Genomic DNA, 18,207 nt, shown 5'->3' on the forward strand with positions numbered 1-18,207 from the left:
AACAGGTCTCAAAATAATTTTGTTCTTCACAAATTGAGGTTCCACAGACATTGAGAGAGGAAGTAGATTGTGACATTTTGCTGTCAACACAGGAGACAGCACAAACACATGAACAATCTCAGCTTTGCAGAGCTGTAACACCTAAGGGCAAAGCCAACGTGGATCCCTCCACACACAGTTGACATAACACACAGTTGACATACGTTTGGGGGTGATGGTAACGCTGCTTTTGTCATCTCTTGACTCGCAGGAATACTCTCCCTCATCCTCAGCCCGGATGCCTGTGATGGTCAATGTTCTCTTCACCCCTTCTTCATGAATCTGGAAACGCTTGCTGGGCTTGATCTGAACCCCATTCCTGCACCACACCACCTTCCCCTTGGGATGGCTCACATCGCAGGTCAAGGAGATGCTGCCTCCAATCTCAGCACTGACAGCCTCAAGTTTTTTGGCAAACTTCACTGGGATTTCTAAGGTGTGGAATGAAAAAGATGGGAGAAATGGAGAGGTAAGAAACCTGTTCTAAGGAAACCCCCAACAGATTTGGGCATCAGAGTAGACAGAAACAAAGCAGAAAGGTGGAAATGTAGGGAGATTCCTTCAACATGGAATTTTAATATCATCATCATTCTGTAAAGCAACAGCAGTGCCTTTGAACAGGGTTGGACTTTCCCTTCCATTCTTTCTAATTTCATACCAGATGAGACCTTGTGGTGTTTTTACATCAGAGACTGATTTGCCTGACTAAAGATAAAAACCCATGTGGATGCCTAAGCTTCAGCCACCTTTTTCTCCTCTATCATTGGAGCCACAGCCAATGGAGTCAGAGAAACCCAGGGTGTGATTTCTTTCATCCCAAAGGAGACATTTCAATAGGTCAGATACAACTGCTCCAAAGGGAGCTGAGGGGTGCATCTTAGGTGCAGACAACTCTATTGTGAGTGTCTGAAGAGAAAGGAGCAGACCTTTGCTCTGGGACATCACCCCCCTCCTCTCCATCTGTGGAACAGCTGTACTTCATCCTTCTTATCAGTTTACAGCCATAGTCTTGACTAAGGAACAACATCCCAGCTGCTCCATCTGAGGAACAGAGGACAATACAATTCAGGTCCATTATTATCAGTTATTCACAAATATTCTCATCACAAAACACCCATCTATATCCTCATCAGCTTTGTTATGCTGGTGAGCAGAGGTGGGAAGAGCTGAGGCTCTGCCATGCCCTGGCTACACAGGGTTTAGAAGGAGACAGAATCATTGTGAGGACAGTGGGAAAGAGACACCAGGAAAGCCACCCACTGCTGGCATCCTTCTTCCCATGAGTGGTCAGCAAGGGCCAAAATTTGGGTGTTTGGAAGCAGAATTCTTGGCCTGTGGTGGGGCAACCACAGCAGCTGCAACAGCAGTACAAGCCTTGAGGGTGCACCAGTTTTAGGAGGACTTTGGACTTCATCTCCAACCTTCCATGAGAGAAACATAACTGTTGGGTTGGGACATGACCTGTGCCCTGCTCTCTACTCACCTTTCACCTGTACTTTGAATTCCTGCTTGTCACTTCTTGTCTTGCAAGTGTACACAGCAGTGTCCGTGCTCTCAGCCAGGTTCACTGTCAGGCTCCTGGATGCCCCCTCACTCTTGATCTCATATTTCTTGCTCGCCCTGATCTCTGTTCCATCCTTGAACCACTTCACTGCAGCCGTTTCAGGCGTTACTGAAGTAGTCAGCGTGATGCTTTCATGCTCTTGAACAATGAGAGGCTCCTTCTGGACAACTTTATTTTCAAATTTAGCCTCTGGTTCTAGAATAAAACCCCAACACAATAAAATAAGAAAACTAATAACACTCAAATCCTTAACACACCAAGTTTCTGTTACTCTCTCTTCATGACTCACAGCACCAGCTCATCCATAATCTGTAATAACCCACAGAATATAGCTTGATATTGGTGGCTGGTATAATCTTCTGCTGAGTGGGAAGAAGGAGAATGTTCTGTCAGGTCACTTAGAGCTTTTGCTTAGAAAAGAAGCAAAGGAAAGGAAATGCAAAATACACATTTTATATTCTGCCCACAAAAAGCTTGTTTCTTACAAGAAAAAATGACTCGTGGAATTCTTTCCCCTCCCAGTTTTAGGATTTTTAGATTAAATTAAGAAGAAATAATAGTGTACTGAATTTGAATGCATGGCCTGTTTTCTGTTTGCTCTACTACCTTTCTCTTGGCCTCTTTATATTCTACAACACTTTGCCCTAAAACTGGGCAGCTTTGGGGCACACAGAGCAGATAACCAGCTTTTCTGAGTCACCTTTCTCTGTAGCTGTAACTGCTGCTCTTCAAAGCTTCCCACTTCTACTTTCCACTCCCCAAAACCAAAGCAGGTTGGGGGACAGGGTGTGCAGAGGAGATAGCAAGTGAGATAAGAAGATACTTAGCATTTCCATGGTCAAAAGAAAGCCTTCAGGCAGATTTCCCACCTCTGCACTGCTAGATTAAAAAGGCCAAACATAACATGGGATGTGGTTCACTGGTTTTGCTCCAGGGGAAGTAGTGGTGGGGTAGGGAATACCCAGTTTTCCTCTCAACCATGCAGATCGCCACCTAGCACCTCAAAGAGACTACCCACCAGTTGTTTCCAACTTGAATGTCAGCTTCTGGCCTGCAGCCTCACAGATGTATTCTCCAGCATCTTTCTTCTCCAGCTGCTCTATGACCAGGCGCCGGGTTTTACCCACTGCCTCTAGTTTGAATTTTCTGGAGGAAATGAGCAGTTTTCCATCCTTGTACCATTTCACTTCGGTTGCATCCTGTGCTACCTCACAGCTGAGGGTGGCACTTTCTGTCAGGACAGCCTTCACTTCCTTCTGTACCTTTTCCTGGTTTATAAATGCAGGTTTGGGCTCTGAGTGCAGAAAAGGAAGAAAATATTGATTGAGGGGTTAAAAAGAGATCAACCTTGCATATTTCTGGGCACAGGTTTGGAAGGTTGTCACTGCCAAAACTAATTGTCTTCACTGGGAAATATCTACCCTTCTGGGTGACTGAATCACCATGTGGAAAATAAGGAAGTAAGAGCCTAGGAAGAGAAAGGACCAAGAGAGTCCTTGACATCAATCCCATGCTTGCAAGCCACTGTGCAAAAAATATTTAATTCAAATATTCCCAAAAGTGCTCAAAAGCCTTTTACTTTAAGTACTAGGACACAAATATAGCACCATGAGCTTCTGGAAAAGACTCTTCATGGCCTCTTCCACTTTCCCAAATATGACTATCAAAGGGACCATGGAAATATCATCTCCCTACAGCGCTCAGGTAGGTCAGGATCTTGGCTGGCAAGGTACCCAAGGTTGGCACAATGTGCCTAAGGCAGTTTGGGCACCTTGTGGATCCTGTTCCAAAAGACCAATCGCTGGGCATCTTTCACTACAAAGTGACATTTAGCACCAGCCACAAGTAGTCAGACCCCCAGAAGGCTGAGGTCTTCAACACACAGCAGCCCAAATACAGAAAAGGCACTGAGCTTTCAGTCCATCTTAAGGTCAGACAGTGATGAAATTGGAAATGACAGAACATATTCCAGCCTCTCAGTTGTTGGAAATGTGCTCAGAAGTCTAACAAGAAGAGGATTTTTCAATGGCTCTTTCCTTGCAGGGGGTTCAAGGTTCAAGAATCACCCTTTGGGATCCCAGGAGCAGGAGAGGTCTGATTAATATCTTATTATTTCTATTCTATTTTTATAATTTCTAGTATATATATATTATATATTTCTATTATATTTTAGTGCTATATAGACAGAGAATGAGGTAGGCCTTTGTGGCATGCTAAAGCCAGATATTCCCATTTCTAAAAGTCCAAGCAACCTGGAACAGAAAATCAGGTGAAACCTACAGGCTGCAACTAAACTCAGATTATTGGAGCTAAGTCAGTGTAATAGTTATTATTGTTATTACTACATTATCATCTCCTATAATTCAGTGTGACTTACCTGTGACATCAAGCCTGAAGGTCAGTTTCTGGCCAGCAGCCTCACAGGTGTACTCCCCAGCATCCTTCTTCTCCACCTGACCCACCACCAGGCGACGTGATTTGCCCTCTGATTCCACCTTGAACTTCTTGCTGGAGGTGATCAGTTTCCCTTCCTTGTACCATTTCACATCAGTCTTCTCCTGGGCCACCTCACAGCTCAGGGTGGCATTTTCTGACAGGGCAGCTTTCACCTCCTTTTGGATCTTGTCCTTGTTTGTAAACACAACTTCTGGCTCTGAAGAGAGAGAGAAATTGAGACTGTCTCCAAGACAGGATGCTGCACAAGCCCTTTTGTCATGGCTTACAGGTAAGACTGGAAACCAAGACTCTGGCTTGATGACAGACATCCAAAACTATTGCAGGAGCACACAGACTGTTTTGTGATGGTGCTTTAGGGTTTTGTTTGCTTGTTTAAAGCTTTTTGTTGCTTTGGCACAACTCAAAGTTTGCCATATTGATGGCAGGAAGCAAGCAGATCATCAGGATGGTTCACAACAACGTTATATGCCAGGGTCTAGTCAAGGCATGATAATTTTGGTTGAAGTTGAGTGCAAGATAAGACATTTTTAGAGGTAAGGGCTGTCCTGTGCTGTGTCACAGCACCACGTTGCTTCTTTCATTCTCAGTGATTGCCTCTGCTGCCTCTTGGGTCACTTTGTTAAGTGAGAAGGGTGCAAGGACAGGACTGATACGTTCAGGACTCTGTTAGTACTTCTCATATGACCTCAAGAAAAGCTCAGCTCAACTTACTTCCCTACATCCAAATAGTGAGTTCCCCTTTTTCCCCAGAAGACACAACCATACCACTTGCAAGAGGATCAGGAGGGAGTTAGAAAGCTGAATCCATTCTACCACTCCACAGCCTCAGCAGGGCTATACATCTGGCATGAGGCTCCATGACACCTTCTTTCCCCAGCTGCCACTTATCTGACACCTTAGAGACCTTAACATGCACCAAGCCTTACTGCCCTGTTCTCCCCCAGGCTGAAAAGAGCCCTTCCAAGGGAAAGAACAACAGTGCAGGTGTTGGGCAGACACCCAACTGCTCTCCAGCATGACCCTGCTTGGAAATACACTGACTACAGCACCTGCACAGCAGATTTCTTCTCATTGCACCAACATGTCAGGATGGAAATGTGCAATCACTAGTTTATTATTCACAGCCCTTTCCCTGCACCAACAGGCTGCTCATAATGTTCTTCCAAGGATACAGTTCCCTCTTTTATGGATGTTATAAAGCTTTACGTGGAAGATATAAAGAGAACTGTATTTGTAACTCTTTGTACAATTCCCACACAGGTCTAGGCCATCTCAATGATGTTGTCCAAAAATTTCAACCATAACAGGAAAAACTATAATGAAATTATAGTTTTTCTAAAAATTTTGGAAAGAGGGGCCAAAGAATATTCTCCCACCTGTGATGTCAAGCTTGAAGGTCAGTTTCTGGCCAGCAGCCTCACAGGTGTACTCCCCAGCATCTTTCTTCTCCACCTGACCCACCACCAGGCGACGCGATTTGCCCTCTGATTCCACCTTGAACTTCTTGCTGGAGGTGATCAGTTTCCCTTCCTTGTACCATTTCACATCAGTCTTCTCCTGGGCCACCTCACAGCTCAGGGTGGCATTTTCTGATAGGGCAGCTTTCATCTCTTTCTGCACCTTGTCTTTGTTTGTAAACACAACTTCTGGCTCTGAAGAGAGAGAGAAATTGAGATTGTCTCCAAGACAGGATGCTGCACAAGCCCTTTTGTCATGGCTTACAGGTAAGACTGGAAACCAAGCCTCTGGCTTGACAATAAACATCTAAAGCTGTTAGTAGAACATTCAGACTGTTTTGTGGAGACTTTTGTGTTTTGTTTTGGTGAGTGCAGACATTGGGCAGATACCCTTCTGCTGTCCACCATGTCCCTGCTCTGAAATTCACTGAAAATCAGCTGTGTTGCAGAGTTGTTCTGCTTGCTCCAACATGTGGGGAAGGAGAGGTGCAATCAGTACTTTACTTTTTCATGTCCCTGTCCCTACAGGGATGGTTAGCTCCTAATGTATTTCAAGGATGGAGCACACTATCTTAGAGAGTTTCTAATTATTTACATAAAAAACATGAAATAATATTATTTTTTCTAAATATTCTAGTAATAGGAAAGAGGGTCCAAAGAAATACTTTCCCACCTGTGATGTCAAGCTTGAAGGTCAGTTTCTGGCCACCAGCCTCACAGGTGTACTCCCCAGCATCTTTCTTCTCCACCTGGTCCACCACCAGGCGACGTGATTTGCCCTCTGACTCCACCTTGAACTTCTTGCTGGAGGTGATCAGTTTCCCTTCCTTGTACCATTTCACATCAGTCTTCTCCTGGGCCACCTCACAGCTCAGGGTGGCATTTTCTGATAGGGCAGCTTTCACCTCTTTCTTCACCTTCTCCTTGTTGAGGAAAGCATCTTCTGCCTCTGGAATTAAGGATACAGGAGCAGATTTAGAAAATTAATCTTTCACACATAGCCCCCTTCCCAAATGCACACCTCTCTCCTTGGATTTTTGTGATGCAATGGATTTACCATTTACATTCCCATGTCCAAACCATCAACAGACATGCTAACATTTGAATTACATCAAATGTGGGTAAGGACACCTTTACTGGTAGTCAACAGGGACTGCTTAGATGGTCCCAGAGTTGAATTAATTTCACCCTAAACCAGCAAAATTTAACTCCTGCCTCAGTCAGTGACTGCTGAGATGGTATTTGCCAAGGCACACAACTTTCCTTCAGTTTTTCAAGATGTAAAACAAGGGTTCAGCAAATTCAGTCACCTGTGACATCAAGCCTGAAGGTCAGTTTCTGTCCAGCAGCCTCACAGGTGTACTCCCCAGCATCCTTCTTCTCCACCTGACCCACCACCAGGCGACGTGATTTGCCCTCTGACTCCACCTTGAACTTCTTGCTGGAGGTGATCAGTTTCCCTTCCTTGTACCATTTCACATCAGTCTTCTCCTGGGCCACCTCACAGCTCAGGGTGGTGTTCTCCTTCAGCACTGCCTTCACCTCCTTCTGCACTTTGTCTTTGTGTTCAAACACATCAGCTGCAAGATTGGGAAGAAGGGAAAGATCTTGAAGCAGAGGCCATGAAAACAACAGCGTTGCCTCCAAGATCATATGGCATTGGGTTTTCAGTGGGACACCACCTGGTAGGTTACAGTCTAAATAAAGGAGGTGTAAGATGATCAAGGCTAACAGATTAAGTAAATGGTCCATGAAGCACTGACAGGAACCACTTGCTTCCAGACCACACAATTTCTAGCTGCTGCTGATCTGGGCAGCAAGAAGAACTGCCATGCCTGATCTTAAGGTTTGCACCTGCCTTCCTGCACACACCCTGTGGGGTCAGTCTCTTCAGATCAAGGAGGATGGGCTCTCCTTGGCAAAGCAGGATGCTTTTTGTTCTCTTGCAGAGAAGGCTAGGCTGAAAAGTCACAGCAAACAGGATATACTCCAGACATGATCCTTCATTTGTGAATGCTGAACCTGTACTTAGGTCCAAGTAACATTCAGGAGAAAAACCCAAAAAGGGCTATGAAACAGATGCATAACAACTGGAGCTCCTTCCCAAAGATTTCTATGGAGTCGTATCCTTATGGAGCAGCATCACTTCCCAGATATATTCCACAAAACATGTGCTACTAATAATACAAAAACACAGTCATAAAATAATTCAGGTTAGGAGTGATCTCTGGAGTTCATCCAGCCCCACTTCCCCACTCAGAGGAGATAAAATTACAAGTCGCTCAGGGCCACGTCCCACTGAGTTCTGAAAACCTTCAGCGATGGAGATCCCACAACTTCAAGGCTCCATTCCAGAGCTCCACCAACCTCATGGTGCAAGTTTTTCCTAACGTCTTCTCAGAACCTCCCATGTTCCAACTGGTGTACTTTGCCTTTCTCATATCACCACACATCTCTGAGAAGAACAAGGAGCTGTGGGCTCTATATCTTCCCAGTAGATCACTGCAGCTAAAAAGCTGCCTTCTCTAGGCTGAACAAACCCAGTCCTCTCAGCCTCTCTTCATATGACATGTGCTCCAGCCCCCTTATCATCTTAGTTACCTCCACTGGAGCTGTGAAAGTATCATCTTTGATTTCCAGATCAAATAGCTGTTAGATTATCCAATCAAGCAGTCACTGAATTACAAACAGTTATTTGTTTTTAAGCTTGGTTTTGGTAGATTCCAAGGACATCATTTTAGAAATTGGACATAGGATATATCCTTAGATGTGGGGGTTGTAAAATAATCTAGTCTACAGTAAATAGAGGAATTTAAAAATATATCTGTAGGACATTTATTTCTAAGTAGAAATGTTGTATGAATTATGAGAACCGATTCATGAAGAACAGATTAATAACCTATCCAAGACTCAATGTTGGACCTGGTGTCTACATACTATGGTGTTCAGGAATCTATACCTTACCCAGAAGAACAGAAGGAAAGGAAAAAATTTATTATTTATATATATATATAATAATCTTCTCATTCTTCATTCCTTATATATATATATAAATAACTACCCTTTAAAATCTTTTAAAGGACAGAGCTTTAATAAGAAATAGAAAAAAAGACAACTCTACAGGAAAGCTGTGTCTCTGGGATCAGAACTGTACTAATAAAGCAAGATTTGCCAAAATTTAGGCTGGATCCAAGCTCATGTAGGAGGTTAAAACACCCAGCAAGGGAGATGAGCACTAGAAGTATATGTAGACAAGGGAAGTGGGGCCATGATGCAAAAAGTATGGATTTCAAGTTTCAGAGCTCTTCCTATCACCCTTCTGAAGCAAACAAGCCAATGCTCCTAGGAAGTTTTCTCCTGCAGGCTAATTTGTTCACTCTGGCTCTCATCCTCACCCCCAGGTAGATATTTTGCCCTTCAATACAAAGCAATGGATGCTACACACAGAGTCTGAGTGGCTCCTAAGCTCACACATTATTTTCCATCCTAGGCAACAGTTCAGTAAGAGCTCTCAGTTTCTTGTTTGACTTGCCCTGGAGTACCTTCTGAAAGGTACTTCAAGGGAATGGTACTTCTTACCCAACATCTAGCTGGTACTCCTGCCCAGTTGTACCTTTAATCAAGAGCAAGGTGAAAAGAAAGGTGATATAGCATTGCAGTGCAGAAAGTCAGAAGGACCACTTTGCAGCTGTGGTTCTATGGTGTACTTCCTGAGCCATCTTGAAGAACAGCCCAAATGGGTCCCACCATGTCTTCCTTTAAAGTGACCTATAAATCTCCCAGTACTGGGGGAGCCTATTCTTCTCTGCTCTCCTTTCTTTCATTTACCCATTTGAAAACATCTGAGTAATGGCATCTCTCTCTCTGGCAGAGATGAGCTTGGGCAACTGTCCAAATGCCTGCCCCCCTCTTGGTGGTACCCAAGTACTTCACAGCCTGTGATACGTGGAACATTTACATGATACAGGACACTCTTCTTACCCCTAATTATGGAAAGGTTGTGACATGCAGAAAGGGTTGGTGACAGTGAGGTCCCCCCATGTAATTCTACAGATAATGGTGCCATTTCCCCCCAAAAAAGGTGTATCCACAGTTCTGTAGCCATGGGATTTTTCTCCTATGAATATGACTTTCTCAGAAGTCATAAAAACAGGCCAATCCTTGAGTTTTCACCTGAAAAGTCTCATATGAGCCTCCAGCTTGCTCAGAGGCAGACCTGTGGGCTAAGTTGCAAGCAGAAAAAACTGCTCAGAGCTCTTGAGAGCCTTGCTGCATCTATCAGAGGATAAAGTTCTCCTGTCCCAGATGAGAAGATCCTTGCACAGGAATCTAGGAGGAGCTCCTCCTTCAAAGACTGTGAGAAGACCCTTTCTTAATGTCTCTCACCATTTCATTTATAGTCTGCTGCATTTTTTTCCCTAACAGCTTCTGCTCTTGAAGACATGAATTGTTTGTAATAATGATCTCAGTCTTACCCTTTACTACTCCTGCAACCTGGACAAAGGTGTAGTAAATAATTCATGTAACTGAGCCTTGGAATAAATACCAGCATAGTTTTTCTGGCACAAAGGAGAGTTGCCATCTACAAAGGAGAACGAGGCAAATTTGTCTCTAACCTCCTTGTAGGGTCACTCCCCAGCCCTCCTAGAACACAAAAATGACAGAGCAAGCAGAAAGAAACCCAAGAGTTGGTACTTCAGCAAGACCCACAACTGGCAGTCACATGAATCTTAGGGCTGTAATGTCAGGCTTTTACTCAGGCCACACTGGGAGCAGACCAGCCACAAACCACCTCCAGCCTGGAAGATACATAACCACATCCCTAGCTGGGTCCCAAATAAACACCTCAGATGTGTGTGTGGTGCACCAGATGTACACACTTCTAAACAGACATTGTTAGAGTCTAGTGTTGGGTGAATCCATTGAAAGAGTGAAAGGGCAAATCTAATTGTGCTGTGCTACATCCCTTCCTGGGATGTGCTTTTAATTGCAGGCATCCCTGAGGTTTTCTTCTGGTCCTCAAGCAGGGAAGAAATAGCTACATTGAATGTAGGTATTCTTTCCTCATAAACCTTTCAAACAAGACAGAAGGAAGGAAGATAAGAAAGGAAAAGGAAGTGTTGGGTAATATGTTCCACAAAACGACAAGCAGCAAGGACAGAAGTGTGTGTGTGTTGATGGTTCACCAGCTTAGACAAACTACTGGATACCAATCTGAGCTCACAGATGAAATCCTGTATGTCATGCTACTTCTCATGAAGTCATGCTGGCAAATTCTCTCAGCAAAGCCATGTCATGTATAGATGTGACAGAAAAACTCTATCCCAACAGAGATGGGAACTAGATATTCTTAGAGTGGGACTACAGACTCCTAAAGGCTGGAAGGATTGTTGTAGCCTTGTCTTGTTCTTACATCCTTTTTCTTAATAACCATTCCAGGTCAAAATCAGGGAAAGAATACTAGCCTAAGTCAACTTTTTCCCAAAGCATCCAAACAGATGCCATTAACACTGACCTTTAAAAATGACCACTGAACTTCTGTTGCAGACCCATGTAGACCAAGACTAGAAGTGTATCTAAGTCCCTATAAAACTTTCTTTATAGCTAAAGCAAAAAAAAAACCCCTATATGTAATCAGATAATTCCTCACCTGTGATGTCAAGCTTGAAGGTCAGTTTCTGGCCAGCAGCCTCACAGGTGTACTCCCCAGCATCCTTCTTCTCCACCTGGCCCACCACCAGGCGACGTGATTTGCCCTCTGACTCCACCTTGAACTTCTTGCTGGAGGTGATCAGTTTCCCTTCCTTGTACCACTTCACATCAGTCTTCTCCTGGGCCACCTCACAGCTCAGGGTGGCATTTTCTGATAGGGCAGCTTTCACCTCCTTTTGGACTTTGTCCTTGTTGACAAATATATCCTCTGCTTCTGTAAGGTGGGAGAAGCAATTCAAGAGTCACATATACGTTCATGCTGTTCAAACTGCCCAAATCACAGAGTCACAGAAGGGCAGGGGTTGGCAGGGACCTCTGGAGATCATCTAGTTCCACCCCCTGCCAGAGCAGGATCACCTCAGCAGGCTGCACAGGACAGCGTCCAGGATCACAGGGTTTGAATGTCTCCAGAGCAGGAGACTCCACAACCTCTCTGGGCAGCCTGGTCCAGGGCTCTGCCACCCTCACAGGAAAGAAGTTCCTCCTCAAATTTGGGTGGAACTTCCTATCTTTCTGTTTGTGGCCATCGCCTCTTGTCCTGTCCCTGGGCACCACTGAACACAGACTGATCCCATCCTCCTGACCCTCACCCCTCAAGGATTTATCAGCATTGAGAAGATCCCCCTCAGTCTTTTCTTCTGTCTGCTAAAAAGTACAAAGTCCCTCAGCCTCTATCCATCAGAGAGATGATCTGATCTCCTCAGCATCTCCCTAGCCCTTTTCTGGTACCCTCTCCAGTAGGTCTCTGTCCTCCTTGACCCAGGGAGCCCAACACCACACACAATATTCCATATGAAACCCAAATGAAAAACACTGCTTATGACACCTGCCACAGCTTTGTCACTTTGGAATGGTCCCAGTCACAGCTAAGGCAGACTCAGACATGACAACACCCTCTGCACAGCCTGAGGACAACACATCAGCCATTTCAGAGCAGTACAACCCAATGCCTCGTGAATTTAGCTTCTCCCCATCTCCATGGATCTGCAAGAAACCTGACTTTTTGTTCCTTAATGTGATGCAGAAATAAGTCCTCAGTCTCATCCACCACTGGGAGCCATATCTAAGCCCTGCCATCTCTAGGTACTTCTTGAGCAGAACTAACTATTCATCTACTTCTTCAAGCTCTATTTTCTCATACATCTGGGAGCTGCCCTGACCTCCATCCCTATAAATCATAACAGCATATGTAAACTTTATTCTCTGACATCAGAAGCCAACAAGGACTGCTGAGTGGGAGTCATACTACAAACGAAGACACCTAACTATGTCTGTGTGACAGTGGATGCATGTTCTGTCATAAAGGGAAGTCATGGACCACTCTGAGATGAGAACCACATCTCCCACCTGTCACGACAATCTTGAAGGTCAGTTTCTGGCCAGCAGCCTCACAGGTGTACTCCCCAGCATCTTTCTTCTCCACCTGACCCACCACCAGGCGACGCGATTTGCCCTCTGACTCCACCTTGAACTTCTTGCTGGAGGTGATCAGTTTCCCTTCCTTGTACCATTTCACATCAGTCTTCTCCTGGGCCACCTCACAGCTCAGGGTGGCATTTTCTGATAGGGCAGCTTTCACCTCTTTCTGCACCTTCTCTTTGTTGACAAATGCATCTTCTGCTTCTGAAATAGGGGAAAATGAGGAGAAAATGCATCAAAAAATATTTAACGACAAGATATTACATGTATTTCCTGTAGCTGCTCTTCAGCATCACTTGTTTTAAGTAACATTGCTTTGCAGATCTTTTTACCCCATAGAACAATGTACCCTTAAAACATGGTCCATGTAATTATCACACCTCTCTGACCAGTGTTCACAAAAAGGTCAGCAGCCTCATTTTCAAATTTTTTACAAGAAAAAGAAAGACAAATTTTCCCCTTTGTGTCTTTATGATGTTTTTACACCCCAAATTTGAAACTAGCCAAATAGAGCACAATTATGAGTTGTGACCTTCAATATCAGATGGTTTACAAGAATTTACCAGCACCTTGGTATTTTAAATTTAAGGCTGGGTATTGTTTGGAAAATATCTTGTAACTCAATCTCAAATAAATGAAAATAATATGGGAAAGTACTTGGCCTACATTATATGTAAAACTGGCCATGAAAATTTTAAGTATCATTTTATTTCATTGGATATCTCTAATTTTTCCAAAATCTTGCTGTAGGATATTTTCTCTTAGTACTTAACATAAGCAATAAGAAGGAAGAGTTTGAAATCACTTTCTTCCACAGTAGCACTTAGAAATTCCATCTCACCAAGTGCAGTTGGCATCAAAAGGATATCTTCTGCGATTAGGAGTTAGCTAGGTGTATCCATTGAAAAGTTTCAACCTTGCTAAGTAGGACTGACTGATAAACCACATCTTTGATTGACTACTTTGGTGAATGTTTTAGCTGGTTCTCCTTTTGCCAATAACTGTATAAGGAAGAGTAAAATATTTCTGGTATACCTTCATGATGGGTATGTCATAACAACAGCCAGTGCAGGTGGCTCATGCCTATTTGTGTCCCAGGTATGTACTTGGAGCTTTGGAGCTAGAGAAGCACACATAAATGTATAGGGTTGCCCTTGCACTTCAGCTTCAGTGCAAGCATAGAAGGTAATTCATCCACCCAGCTTCAGGCATCCAGGTTACCTTGGTTAAGGTGACGTGGGAGGCTCTTGGTTCTCCCCAGTAGTCATGGTGAACCCCTTCCATAACTTACACTACTGCCTTCCTCCCCCCCAAGCACTCTCTGCAGCCTCCTAGTGCCATCCTTTCCTCCTCCTTGACTTTCTCCTCCTCATACCCTCTCCCTCATGTCTGTACTCTGAGTGGCAGCAGCTGCCTGGGAGCGTAAGGAGTAGGGGTAAGTTCAGGTCAAGTTCTCACCCCGCTGACCGTGACACGACATGCAATCCTAGGAGCCACATCAGATAGGTCTGCCATTGATATTGCCTGCTCTGTGGAAAGAGAGAGGTCCTGCAGGGTGCAAGCCAAAGCAGGAACCCACCTTATATGCCCTAAATTTGAGGTCCTCTGTTTATACAGGCTGTAGAAGGGGTGTATGGGAGTGTCATTGTCATTAAGGTGTTATCAGCAGGGCATCATGCATGGATGGGTGATGCAAAACTCAAAGGCACACATCAGCCTATACCTCAGCCACATCAATCTACATGGCTGTGGATTAAACAGCATTTTGATATCTAAAGGAGCATGACCACACCACCACACCATGGTTTACATTCAAAAGTGGTTGTAAAAAACCCCTTTTAACTTCCATCTATGACTTGGATGGTGAATACACAGAGTGAGCTACATAAAGGTGTTACAAGCCAACCTCTGCCAATGGGTCCTGCATTTAAAATTTCAAGTTAGCAAGGCAGGAGTATTCCAGATGGGCTACTCACTCATCCTACTGCATTCCTGCCCTTCGATATAAACCACTATTAGACTGATATAAAATATGACTGAAGCTTTTAATCAGCTTACAAAGTGATTTGTACAAGCCAGCAATTTGCCTTAGAAACATAATTTAAAGGTAAAGAAGTATATGGTGCAGATGCCACTTCCAACCTCAGCTGAAACTGGTTAGTGAAATTCTACTGAAACTGAGGAAAACCATTTTCAAGACATGGATCTTTCCCCAGGTTCCAACAAGGACTTCTCTCCACCTTGAAATAATGAGATGTCAGATCACCTCTTTTGACTACATCTAGCCCAATGCCAAGGTGTACAGTCCATGCTTCTTTTTATATTAAGCCAAAAAGATATAGCTTCATCCCAGTACCCAACACCAAGCATCTAACCTTCAAGCTGTCCTTAAATAGGGAAGGTTTTGTGCTACTGGTGGAGCCCTGGGGTGCAGGAACCCTTAAAAGCTTTCTGAGTGCAACGGTAACAGGATAAATTAAGACCCAGAGAGCCACTGCACTTTGGGATAACCTAGTAAGACGAGGATTTCTGCTGCAGCAAAAGAGCCAACCACTCAGAGTACTCATAATCCCCCCTGACTTTCACACTAGATCATTTTCCAGCGAGTGCAGGGCTTGCATGTCATGTTCCAGTGGCAGACATGAGAAATACAGCAACGGTAGCTAGGCAAGCGCTCTCCACTTGGGACAAAGGGGAAAGGTCTCACATTACCCTGTGCAGCCCGTGAAGTCATCCGGTTTGAAAGGGAACTGAAAATCTGTGGGGGGTGAGTCAGGCATCTAAGAATAGCCCTCAGCTAGAAAAATTCAGGTGTAAAAGCAACAAAACTCTGCGCTTTCTGACTGTCCCTCAGCAGTAATGAATGGACTGGCTTCGGCAGCTGAGCATGAACTTGGTTGACATCAATAGTCTTTCTGCCAATGCCCATGTTGTGTTTCCTCTGAAAGATGCCTCTCAAATGTAGCCCTGCTGGGATGCATCCTTCACTGAAACCAGCAGCTCCCTGAGCCAAAAGCATCACCACACAATACGTGAAAACAGACGTAGCGCTCCTACTCACACCCTGTGTACCCCCCCATGTAGAGTGGGAACATGTAAGAGCTGATGGGTTACCACATATACTATAGGGAGTAGCAAAGCTTTATGCTATAGCAGCAGTTGCACATAGAAAATGGAGGGAGCAGGGTGCCCCAAGACAGTGAGAAGCAGTAAAGAGTGCAGCCTTTACAAGGGAACATCACTGGAGCTATGCCCAGCAAGGACTTCAGGTCTCCAGCATGGCTGCAAGCAGGAAGGTCAATAGGCTCCCAAAGCAGTTGTTCTTCTGCATAGCTGATACAGTGCCAGAGCTCTGCCAGCATTATAGTCCCAATGTGTTTGATGCCGTAAGAAAGCAGAGGAGAAAATTGATTCCTTGTTCTGATCAGTCTCATGTTCACAAACCCTGGTTCCAACGGGGGATTTCAACCACTCCAACATCTGTTGGAGGGCATAAAAATTCCAGGAGGTTCTTGGAATGCAATGATAACTTCCTTCTCCAAGCAACAGAGGACCCAATAAGCTGGACCTTGTTCTCACAAGCAACTAGGGACCAGTGAGGAATGCAAAGCCCAAGGGCAGCTTTGGCTGCAGTAACCATGAAATCAATGAGTTCAAAATCCTCAGGGCAGCAAGGTGGGCACACAGCAAGCTCACTGCCCTGGACTTTAGGAGAGAAGACTTTGTCCTCTTCAGAGACCTGCTTGGTAGAGTCCCATGGGATAAAGCCCTGGAGGGAAGAGGGGCCCATGGCAGCTGGTTGTTATTCAAGGATCACCTCCTCCAAGCTCAGGAGCGATGCATCCCAACAAAGAGGAAGACAGGAAAAAAACACCCAGAGGCCTGCAGGGATGAACCAGGAGCTCCTGGTCAAACTCAAACTCAAAAAAGAAGCCTACAGAAGGTGGAAGCAAGGGCAGGGAGCCTGGGAGGAATACTGAGAAATTGTCCAGGCAGACAGGGGCCAGGTGAGGAAAGCTGAAGCACTGGTAGAATCAAATCTGGCCAAGGACATCAAGGGCAGCAAGAAAAGTTTCTATAAGTAAGTCAGTGATAAGAAAATGACCAGGGAAATGTGCACCATCTCCAGAAGGAAACAGGAGACCTGGTTACCTGGGGTATGGAGAAGCCTGAGATACTCAATTAATCCTCTGGATTGAGAACAGCCATGAGGAGAAGGACCTGGGGGTGTTTGTTGATGAAAAGCTCAGCATGAGACAACAATGTGCACTTGCAGCCTAGTAAACCAAGTCCTGGGCTGCATCACCAGCAGGTTGAGAGAGGGGATACTGCCCCTCTGCTCCACTCTGGGGAGACCCCCCTGCAGTGCTGCATCCAGCTCAGGGGTCCCCAGTACAAGAAACACATGGAACAGCCAGAGTGAGCCCAGAGGAGGCCATAGGGATGAACCAAGGGCTGGATCACCTCTGCTATGAAGACAGTCTGAGAGAGATGTGTTTGCTCAGCCTGGAGAAGAGAAGACTCCAGGGAGACCTTAGACTACTTTCTAGTACCTAAAGGGGCTACAGGAAAGCTGGAAATAGACTGTTTGCAAGGACATGGAATTACAGGAGACAAGGGGGAATGGCTTTAAACTAGAAAGAAGGGAGATTTAGATCACACATTAGGAAGAAATCCTTACTTGTGGGAATGGGGATGCCCTGGCAGAGGTTCCCCAGAGAAGCTGTGACTGCCCATGGATCCCTGGCAGGGTTCAAGGCCAGGTGGGATGGGGCTTTGGGCACCCTGGGCTGAAGGAGGGTGTCTCTGCCCATGGCAGGGGGTTGGAACTGGATAGGCTGTGAGGTCCCTTCCAGCTCTAAAAATTGCACCTAAGAGGTTAAAAACACTGGTGTTCTCTTATCTCTTCTACAAACACTGTGGAAGAAAACAGGGATTTCTATGGTATAGTGATAGCAAGAGGGGGAACACCTATATTGACGATCAGATTGGAAGAGGTCCTTCAACACAGTGCTCAATAACAAAAATAATAAAATCTGGCTTCACTACCTGAGTCTAAAGAGATGTGCAAGGAGCTGAGGAACTGATATCAAGCTGCCCACAAATAACCTCTACATCTGCCTAGTCCTACACAACCTCACTCACATGGTAGCTTGGACCAACATCACAAAAGTATTGTAACAGCATTTCTAATATTTTGGCACAGAAAACAGGAGAAAACACAGAGATACCAAGAAAAGGCAGTGAAATATATCTCCCACCTGTCACGACAATCTTGAAGGTCAGTTTCTGGCCAGCAGCCTCACAGGTGTACTCCCCAGCATCCTTCTTCTCCACCTGGCCCACCACCAGGCGACGTGATTTGCCCTCTGACTCCACCTTGAACTTCTTGCTGGAGGTGATCAGTTTCCCTTCCTTGTACCATTTCACATCAGTCTTCTCCTGGGCCACCTCACAGCTCAGGGTGGCATTTTCTGATAGGGCAGCTTTCACCTCCTTTTGGATCTTGTCCTTGTTTGTAAACACAACTTCTGGCTCTGAAGAGAGAAACATATGAGT

The 18,207-nt window shown here is 44.9% G+C and overlaps 1 protein-coding gene across 1 annotated transcript in view; it reads right to left on the reverse strand.

Annotated features, from left to right (window-relative positions):
• The window catches only part of OBSCN (obscurin, cytoskeletal calmodulin and titin-interacting RhoGEF), a gene marked incomplete at its 5' end in the record, with an annotated part of 199,183 nt that overhangs the window by 151,229 nt on the left and 29,747 nt on the right, over positions 1–18,207 (reverse strand). Inside the window, 11 exon segments of the mRNA XM_084260922.1 lie at positions 204–470; positions 1,523–1,798; positions 2,622–2,897; positions 3,981–4,256; positions 5,437–5,788; positions 5,791–5,955; positions 6,183–6,466; positions 6,828–7,097; positions 11,168–11,443; positions 12,577–12,852; positions 17,910–18,185. Coding sequence (XP_084117048.1) covers positions 204–470; positions 1,523–1,798; positions 2,622–2,897; positions 3,981–4,256; positions 5,437–5,788; positions 5,791–5,955; positions 6,183–6,466; positions 6,828–7,097; positions 11,168–11,443; positions 12,577–12,852; positions 17,910–18,185 — 2,994 coding nt within the window.

The sequence above is a fragment of the Gallinula chloropus genome (assembly GCF_964237585.1).
Source record: "Gallinula chloropus genome assembly, chromosome: 2".
Lineage (NCBI taxonomy): Eukaryota > Metazoa > Chordata > Aves > Gruiformes > Rallidae > Gallinula > Gallinula chloropus.